The following is a 9,550-nucleotide window of genomic DNA, read 5'->3' on the forward strand; positions in this document are numbered from 1 at the left end:
AGACATTGGTCAACTGTCGTCATTGAGTAAGTGTCGGCTAATGTAGGTTGGGCCGACGTCGCGCCATGTTCGATTAATGACTCGACAAACTTAAATGTACTATAAGTTATTAATTTAGCAGCTGAAGGAATGATCTAGTACGTAAGGTAGGAGACTCATGATCCAGAGATCCTAGGTTCGAATCTCTCAAAATAAGTGTGTTTTTCGAAATTAATTTAAATATCAAATTTCAGGTAAGACAAAAGAATCTTAATCATACATTTTCAGACATCTTGTGTATTAAATATCTATATTTAAAAAATGATTTTTTTAATATAAATATTGAACTAGTGTCGGCTCGACATTGGTATCCGACGTTGGACCGACGTCGGTGATCAGTATCGGTTCGACACTGGCTTTTAACGTTGGGCCGATGTCGGTGATTAGTGTCAGTTCGACGCTGGCTTTTAACGTTGGGCCGATCTTATCATTTGGATATTTTATCGACATCGGCTCGACATCGGCATCTAACGTTGGGGCGATGTCGGTGACCAATGTCTACCCAACACTGAAATTTAATGTTGGTCCGACGTCGGTGACCAATGTCGGCCCGACGTCGGTGACCAATGTCGGTCCGACACTGGCGTTAATGTTGGGCTGATCTTATCATTTGGATATTATGCCGACGTCGGCGTGACGTTACAGTCAGTACCGGGCCGACAGTCGGAAGTTGGCAGCCGACATTGGCCCGATGTTGGCCCAGTTTTAAAATCGTACATGGGAAGTGTTTTTCTGAATTATGCGGATAAAATATTGTAAAAAAACTGGAATGTGAATTATAAATTACAGTAATAGGTATGTTTTGGGAAACAGGACGTTGCCACATCTTTGTCAACACGAATGGTACAGGACAATGAGTGTGTGCGTGAAGCGATCTCATTGGTCAATGCTGTATCATTGCATCAAAAAGTTTAGCCGTTTGTACACGAACTAACTTTTGGAAGTGACTGTCACTCGACTACCTCCTTAAAACTCAAGGTTTTGAAAATCTATATTTTAAGAACAATCGATAAAATTGTCTTGTTAAATTTTTTAAGAAAGAGCCTCTTTCCGATATGCAGCTATAAAACAGAATTTGGCAACATCAAGCTAGTTGCATGCTCCATTGCATCGTAACAAAATCAACCGTGAACCTGGAACTGCACACACAGCTGCATCCAAGCTATCGGAAATAGATTATCGCGCAAAACTGGAGACTGCACAGGATTATTTGGAATGCGATATGCAGTTTATCACTAATATGCCATTTCTCTCATTAGCATTATGATTCTTTATATTCCACAACGCACATATATTTACAATGACATACTATATTTTAATATGTATAGAACTTAGTAAATTATATATTTGTACTATTGTGTGTGTGTGTGTATTATTTAAAAAATAATATTTATACTTTTATAATAATATTATTTAATTTATTTAATTTTTTATAAGCTTTATTCATATCAAAACGTATATTCTCGAAAATATATCATAAAAATATTTTTATTATTAATTATTTATTTTTGTATTTCCTCTCTACATTTTTAATGCATTTTAATTAAGTTATGACAATATGTGAAATTATTACATAATATTTCTATCTTTATAATAAGAGCTGTTGTCAGAAAAAATAAATAAAATTTCCTCAATTTACTCTATATACATAATATGTCATATTGGATATTTGTGATTACAGGAATGAAACCGAAAATGAAGAATCATTATAGAGCGCATCAACTGTCGGTCTGGCTGCGCCTCGTTCCAGAACTTCATCGTGCTGGAATGGAGGATGTCGATTCCAGGCACAACTTGTTCCGTGGCCACAGCGATCCCAGTCTATACGACGGCTTCGTGAGACCGGATCCTCTCAGCAGGATCAGCGAAGAAATCAAGAGAAAGAATCTTAGCACGGATCCACCAACCACGACAGATTATAGCATTACGACATGCGTCAGTCTTATTCCGGGCACCAATCTTCAAAACGTCCATAATGCCAGCACCGACACTTTAGCTAGCTTAGACGCTGCTGGGTAATTATCCAAATTCATAATAATATAAAAATTATCTTTCCGGAGTACTTTTAGCTATAAGCGTATCTTCATCTATTCGAGATCAATACTTTTACGATAAATTCCAATCGGCACCAACTAAAAATAACATAACATTTGTGTTATGTTATATTTCGATGTTGACTGTATTATGTCATCTGAGCGAACTTATGAGCCAATACGAATTATTTATTGAAATAGTGCACATTTACAAAGCATATGAAACAAATTGTGTCAAAAATGAAATAAATATTAATTGAAATGACAATCAAATCTTTCTCGTAACTCTAATTATATTTGCGTAAACAGCTATGACACGGAAGCGTCTCTATTGGAATACAATTGGATTAGCAAAAACGATTCTAACAACACTGTACCATGCGATTGTAAATCCAAAATATACTGTTGCCGTTGACAAAATTCTCGGCCTTTATTCCTCTGCTACATGCTTAAAAAATTCAGCAAAACTGAGTGCCGTTAACAGCGTAAGCTGAAGCGCACTCTGCTCTTTAACTTGTTTCGAATCTATCGGTAGTTCACAACATGTCGCTATATATGTTCGAGTAAAACTTTGCCCATGAGAAAATGGCAAGAGACGAAACGTCATTTCGTAGCCACAGTTTCGCAGGAATATTTTAGAATCATGAAAATTGCATCGTATGGGTATTCTCGACCTATACGGTTGCCGGGCAACTGTGCTTTCGTTAGAAAACTCCTACGCTACCATAATAGCTTTGGAAATAAAATTTGTTGCAAATTTTACCTTAATGGAATTCTAATTTCTATTATTTAAGTAAATTATCGTTTATTTATATGATAAAATTATTGTTTAAAACGCTAAAGCCTTTTAATTTTTAAAGTTTTCTTCGCGAGAAATAACATACATTGAACCTTTCTTTTAGCATTGGTGTATTAATTAAGAAATTTCTTATATATGCAGTTATGCAGCGTATTCAACAGCTTTGAGCGTGACAATCGCGATCGGCTGCAGCCTGCTGATCTTAAATGTCCTGATATTTGCTGGCGTTTATTATCAAAGAGATAAAACGCGGCTTGAAGTGAAGAGTCTTCAACAGCAACAAATGTTGAATCAACAATGTGGTCCTCGTGGTTTCACCGAACTAAAGCAGCCACCACCTCCGCATTCTCATTACGCAGGTGGCGGCCAAGTGATCGTAGATGTCGAAAATGAAATGTTAAGAAGGTATTGAAATGTTACTTTAATTTCTTATTACTCATTTGCTATTTAATTTGTTGATTATGTTATTATTAACTACTGAAATTAACAAACCATAAAACAATATAGATGTGTTATTAGGTGTACGAACCAGTTCCTGCGCTCAACTTTAAATAGTGCTAATAACGGTGTATTTAAATTTCTGCGCTCAGTTACTTCTTCATTGATAAAGTTCACCTGCGTTTTAAAAGTTATATAGCAATTTGCAGTTACACGATTAACTACATTTTTAGGTTGAAAATAAACGCTGAAAAAGTGCATATTCGCCATTGTATGCTTCACACTACTTTCATCGTGGTAAACCGTTGCTGAAGCAATCAGAATAATTTACGAGATTTATGAAAACAATAGTTACTTTCCATTTACACACAAGTGAAACTGAGTCTGAAGTGAGCTGAGTATTTTATACTCAGATTAATGACGTCACTACTTGTTTACTTTGGTAAAAAGTTATCACATGTCAATACAGGTTCATAACCTCACTTTGAAGTGAGTTTACGAGACTCACTAAAGCACACGGTCTCGATCTTGTGCAGATTATGGGTAAAAACTCAGTTGAATCTTACTTGTCAGAATGCAAAAGGAACGCGCATTCAACTGAGTTATGACGTCACGAGTGAGAATTATCTGAGAATCGGTGTAAATGGAAAGCTAATATTGTGTTAGAAAGAACGTATTAAGATTGGTTTAAAAGATTACAATGTGATAATTTCGATGTAAACGATAAATAGTGTTGCGAAGTATTTCTTCGCCATAATGTACTGCTTGAAAAATAGTAAAAAGTGATAGATTTGGAAGGAAAATACTTTGATTAAAATCTTCGTACCGTTTTTTTTTATTCATAAATATATTTTTAAAAAAACCGTAGAAACTTATTTATCTATTTTGTGGCAAATTTACTGAAAAGAAAAGAAAAAAATGTATGTTTTATTAATATAACAATTTTTATAACTTTTATTAGATTGCAATAATAAATATGTTGCGCCTTAATTATGTTTATCTTTTTTTTTATTTATTTCTATTATTACAGGAATGTAATGAAAGGTCCTCCTAACGATTCTAGCGTTCCTTTTCAAGGACAAGGAACTCATACATTGCCTCATCAACATCATTACCAAAAACAGCACCAACAGCAACATGCCACTCTTCCTCGAACTTCAGTCATTCAAGACATAAATACGCAAACTCAAGTAAGCAACTTTTAATTTATTCGTATGTTTCAATTAAAAAATATTTATACAAAATATATGCGAAATAACATATAAATAGTAAAATAGTAAAATATTAAAATGTTTTTTGGAGAAAGTGAAAAACTCAAGCAGCACACAACGCCTACAAAGGCGTTAAAAAGCGATAAAAATTTATGCAAGCGCTTTTTTAGTCCTTTACAGCAAGTGCTGCTGTGCTACTTAAGAAGTTTGTATAATTTTTTAAATTATCAATAAGATTTCTTTTAAAAAATTAATAAAATTTTATTGTGTTTTAATTAACAAAACGTATAGTTTAACACGAAAAATATAATTTTCATATATTAAAATAAAGATTTCAATTATACGTTATTATATCTTATAAGTTATTAAATTTAACAGAATTTGTATTAAAATACACACACACAACGCACTTGCTTTTGCAGCAGGAGAAAAGATTTAGCTAATTTTGGAATTAAAGTATTAATGCAAAAACAATTAAATTTTAGAATAAGTTATTAAATTAAACCGAATTTTTATGATTTTGAAACGTTTTTATTGCTTTACTAATAAAAAATTTACGTACCTCATTAAAAAACACCACATTTAGTTATTTTATTAAAAAATACATTTTCATTTTTTTTTATGTTTATGTCAAATTTAAATGAAAATCAAATATTAAACAGAGAAAAAATTGGCAAAACAAGTTTCATAAAAATAATAATAAATTAAATAAAAAAATTAGTAAATTATTCCCCAAAACGTAGGTTAGTCAGAGAATACAATTTCAGTTACTCATATATGTGATATACAAATTAAATTATTGTAATAATTATTACTGCCATATGTAAAATTATTGAAACACACAATAGTAAACAGTGCAACTAATTCAATTTATTATTATTTTATTTAAATTTATAATAAAGTATTTTTACATAAAGAAAATTATTATTTTATTTAAATTTATAATAAAGTATTTACATAAAGAAAATATCTAAAAAAATATAAAACATTACAGGGAGGGTTACGTACATGATACAAGATTAATATCTTCTAGGAATATACATATACATAGTATTTTCTTTAATAAAGTACATTGCGAAGTCTGTCAAACTTTTCGAACTTAAGTCTTAGTCTCTGAGAGAGTAAGATATAATAACGTATAATCGAAATTGTGATCATAAAATACGAGACGCCGCTTCTGTCCTGCATATATTATATCTAACTTTAGAAACTTCTTTAATAACATTACGAAGTGTGTTGCACTCTAAAAATATAAAGAAATTTTTTATCTGAAAATAAATAACTAATAATGATTATAAATAATTTGGAATTAATATAAATTAAAAATTTTATCTTCTTAGCACTTTAAAAATATGTTTATAAACTTTATATATACAGGGTGTTTGGAAAATAATGATAAATCTTTCGCATAGAGGCAGAATGAAATAAACTGGGAAAAAAAGTCCTCTACCATTTTTAAATTTTCGCAATAGTTAACAAGATATTAATTACTAAAAATTACTGAAAATTGATTTTCAATAATTTTTTTGCTCAAATACTATCAATTTTACAGAAAAACTACAAGAGACAAAAATTGTTTATTTTCTCCTCATAGAGGTCTAAGAATTTTTTTTAGAATTTTTTCAGAATTTTTTAGTACCATATTTTCTCAAATAAACAACAACTAAAAAAGGGCAATTAAGAGCCTTAAAACGTAGTAATTAGTGCGAATCAAAAGTATAAATATATTTCTAGTTGATATTCAATTCATAGTATAGAAATCTGAACGTTTCGGCTATCTTAAAGCCATTTTCAGCAATCTCCATTCATAACAATAAATTAATCGGTTCGCAATATTGAAGCCATGGAATGCAGTAAGTAAGTCTCTCAGATTGCCACATCTGGAGAGTATGTAATCGTCAGTTAGCTAATTAACTAAATGCGAGCTGTATCAAGAATGAAATCATTAAAAGACAGTCATTAAAAACGTAATAACGAGTTCATATAAAGACTTACCTCTGCACACCATAACCAACTAACATTATAAATTAAGTAAATTATAAATATTAATGAAATAGAAATAATCTTATTCTTCTCTATAAGAAAATAACGTTTGCAGTGTCACAAACAAAGCCAAATTGTGTAAAAGAACACTAAGTGAACAGATAAACCGAACACTGGTATTTCAACTTCTTCATGGTTTACCATTCCTTTTTTACCTTGTGTTTAGAAAAAATTTAAGAGTATCATTAAAAATCTTAATGTTAAATTATCGTTCTTTAGCTTAAATAAAATTATAAAAGCACAAAAGGATGTTCTTCCTCACGAATCGAAGAAGAATTTTGTTTATAAGATCAATTGTAAAGATTGCAATGCTTCTTATGTCAGACCGACTAGCAGTAAATTAAAGACGAAAATTAACGAACATAAAAATAACATTAATAAAAAGAGCGGGAATTTGTCTGTGATCTCTGAACACAGATTACAATTCCAACATGAATTTGATTGGTTGAACACAGAGATTTTGGATAATGAGAGATATTTTGGGAAAAGGTTAGTGTCTGAAATGTTTAATATTAAGATGCAAGATAATGACTTAAATTTGAAATCAGATACGGAGTTCTTGCACAATGCATATACGAGCATAATTAATAAATTTTGATTCTTTTGTAATCTTTGTTTCTTGTAACTATTCTTATGCGACTATCTTTATTGTTTTTAATTCGATGACTTTTAACAATGTTGTTTCCTTTCTTAATATTTTCACTTAGTGTTCTTTTATACAATTTGGCTTTGTTTGTGACACTGCGAACGTTATTTTCTTACGAAGAATAAGATTATTTCTATTTCATTAATATTTATAATTTACTTAATTTATAATGTTGGTTGGTTATGGTGTGCGGAGGTAAGTCTTTATATGAACTCGTTATTACGTTTTTAATGACTGTTTTTAATGATTTCATTCTTGATACAGCTCGCATTTAATTAATTAGCTAACTGACGGTTACATACTCTCCAGACGTAGCAATCTGAGAGACTTACTTACTGTATTCCATGGCTTCAATATTGCGAACCGATTAATTTATTGTTATGAATAGAGACTGCTGAAGATGGCTTGAAGATAGCCGAAACGTTCAGATTTGTATACTATGGATTGAATATCAACTAGAAATATATTTATACTTTTGATTCGTACTAATTACTGCGTTTTAAGGCTCTTAATTACCCTTTTTTAGTTGTTATTTATTTGTTTATATTTCAAGAGCCCAATTGGAATCTTTTAATTTTGTTATATTTTCTCAAGTTGTTAAAAATAAGAAAATTCTGTACTAAAAAATTGATAAAAAATTCGTAGAGTTCTATGAGAAGAAAATAAATAATTTTTGTCTCTTGCAGCTTTTCTATAAAGTTGATAGTATTTGAGTAAAAAATAATTGAAGACCAATTTTCGGCAATGTTTAGCAATTAATATCTTCTTAACTATTGCGAAAATTGCAAAATGGTAGAGGACTTTTCTTCTCAATTTAGTCCATTCTACCCCTATACGAAAGATTTATCATTCTTTTTCAAACACCCTGTATATATATATATATATATATGTATATATTTACATATAAATTATATATATATATAATTATATATGTATTTTTTATAAAATAATTCTAAAAAATAATTATTTTTCTATTTTTCAGGGTCCTCCAAACGGATCCATCCATTTGACGGTTCCACGAGCTCCTCCACCTCCCAGGGCGAAGAGTCCGCCAGAGAACCAGCCTCTTCTGCAAAGCGCGACGGTATCTAGTCGCGTATCGCAAGCGACAATGAGCGAAATGCGAGTGTGATGCTTGGACCCCCCTCCGAAGCCAGTCGTCCCAGATGTCCTCACGGCGTCAACCTTGCTCTAGGCAGTTCGCCGCGGACCTGTTGAAGTAGTTTGGAATAGCTACTGACATTTCGACAGGTCGACGCAGGATGTCCCAGGGAACGTGAGCTCCGGATGAACGGAGGGGGGTGCTGGAGAGAGAGGTTCCTCACAGCTGAGGGATGATCGAGCCGAGATTGCCAAGTTTACCGAATATAAAAAAGAAAGCTCATCGAAATACGCTATTATGAATTTAAAAAGGCGGAAATTGCACCCTGAGCTAAGAAAATATAAATTGAAGATTCGTACATTTCAAATCCATTCTGTAATTTTACAAAATTCTTATGTATTATTCACTTTTAAAAATATAATGCTTGACATAGCTTGCAATTTAAAAGGTATGTAAAAGGTTTTTGAAGAAAGATCCCAAGTAAAACAACAAGTTCATATCAAAATGACGTGAAAATAAATCGTTAATTATTGACAAGTGACTTTTAGCTTTTGAATGGATAGAGTTGGGATGGTCATAGCATCTCGCATGTAAAATTTTCTTTGAATATTTTTTTCTGGAAAAGAAAAATAAAAGTATTGTGTCCAGAAGCCCAGGAATCTTAAAGTTAATTATTTTTACATTTCTTTATTTCATAAGAGTATAATTAATGTAAATCTAATTAAACACAATATACTGATAAAATATAACTATAAAATTAAAAAAAATTTTGGTGGATATTTTAAGCACTCCACCTATCAACTTGCGTAAACTATTTATCTATTTAAAGATTAGTAATCATTTCAGAGTCATTTTGATATCATTTTTGCCATAATGACTTATGTTTTGCTTGAATACCTTCACAATCTTAATAATCATTAATTTAGTTAATAATCCTTAATAAATGAAAGAAGCAGTACAAATAAACAGCGTCTTGCTTAAAAGCTAACTTCGATATCCGGTAGACTTTGGTCAATATTTATGAAAATATATAAGAAAAAAAGATAATAGTAAATCAAGTGATCATCCTGGATCAATCGAAATTTCAATCAAATTTTGTGCGAAGGAATCAAAACGACGCATTTCGCTAATTAGTCGATAATGAAAAATCTCTAGTCGTTAAAAGAAATGAGAAAAGTGGTGGACGGCTCAATATGAATCGACGGCGATGAAGATGTAAAAAAGAAATACTACTAGCCA

At 31.2% G+C, this 9,550-nt stretch overlaps 1 protein-coding gene across 1 annotated transcript in view; it reads left to right on the forward strand.

Moving 5' to 3' along the window:
• LOC108764698 (neuroligin-3) overlaps positions 1-8,633 on the forward strand; it is a 134,516-nt gene extending 125,883 nt beyond the window's left edge. The window contains exons 7-10 of the mRNA XM_018513042.1: positions 1,721-2,054; positions 3,013-3,276; positions 4,340-4,499; positions 8,192-8,633. Coding sequence (XP_018368544.1) covers positions 1,721-2,054; positions 3,013-3,276; positions 4,340-4,499; positions 8,192-8,341 — 908 coding nt within the window. The 3' untranslated portion in view covers positions 8,342-8,633. The remainder of the gene's footprint in view (positions 1-1,720; positions 2,055-3,012; positions 3,277-4,339; positions 4,500-8,191) is intronic.
• Positions 8,634-9,550: the final 917 nt, after the last annotated feature.

Source organism: Trachymyrmex cornetzi, unplaced genomic scaffold, assembly GCF_001594075.2.
Source record: "Trachymyrmex cornetzi isolate Tcor2-1 unplaced genomic scaffold, Tcor1.1 scaffold449, whole genome shotgun sequence".
In the NCBI taxonomy this organism is placed as follows: domain Eukaryota; kingdom Metazoa; phylum Arthropoda; class Insecta; order Hymenoptera; family Formicidae; genus Trachymyrmex; species Trachymyrmex cornetzi.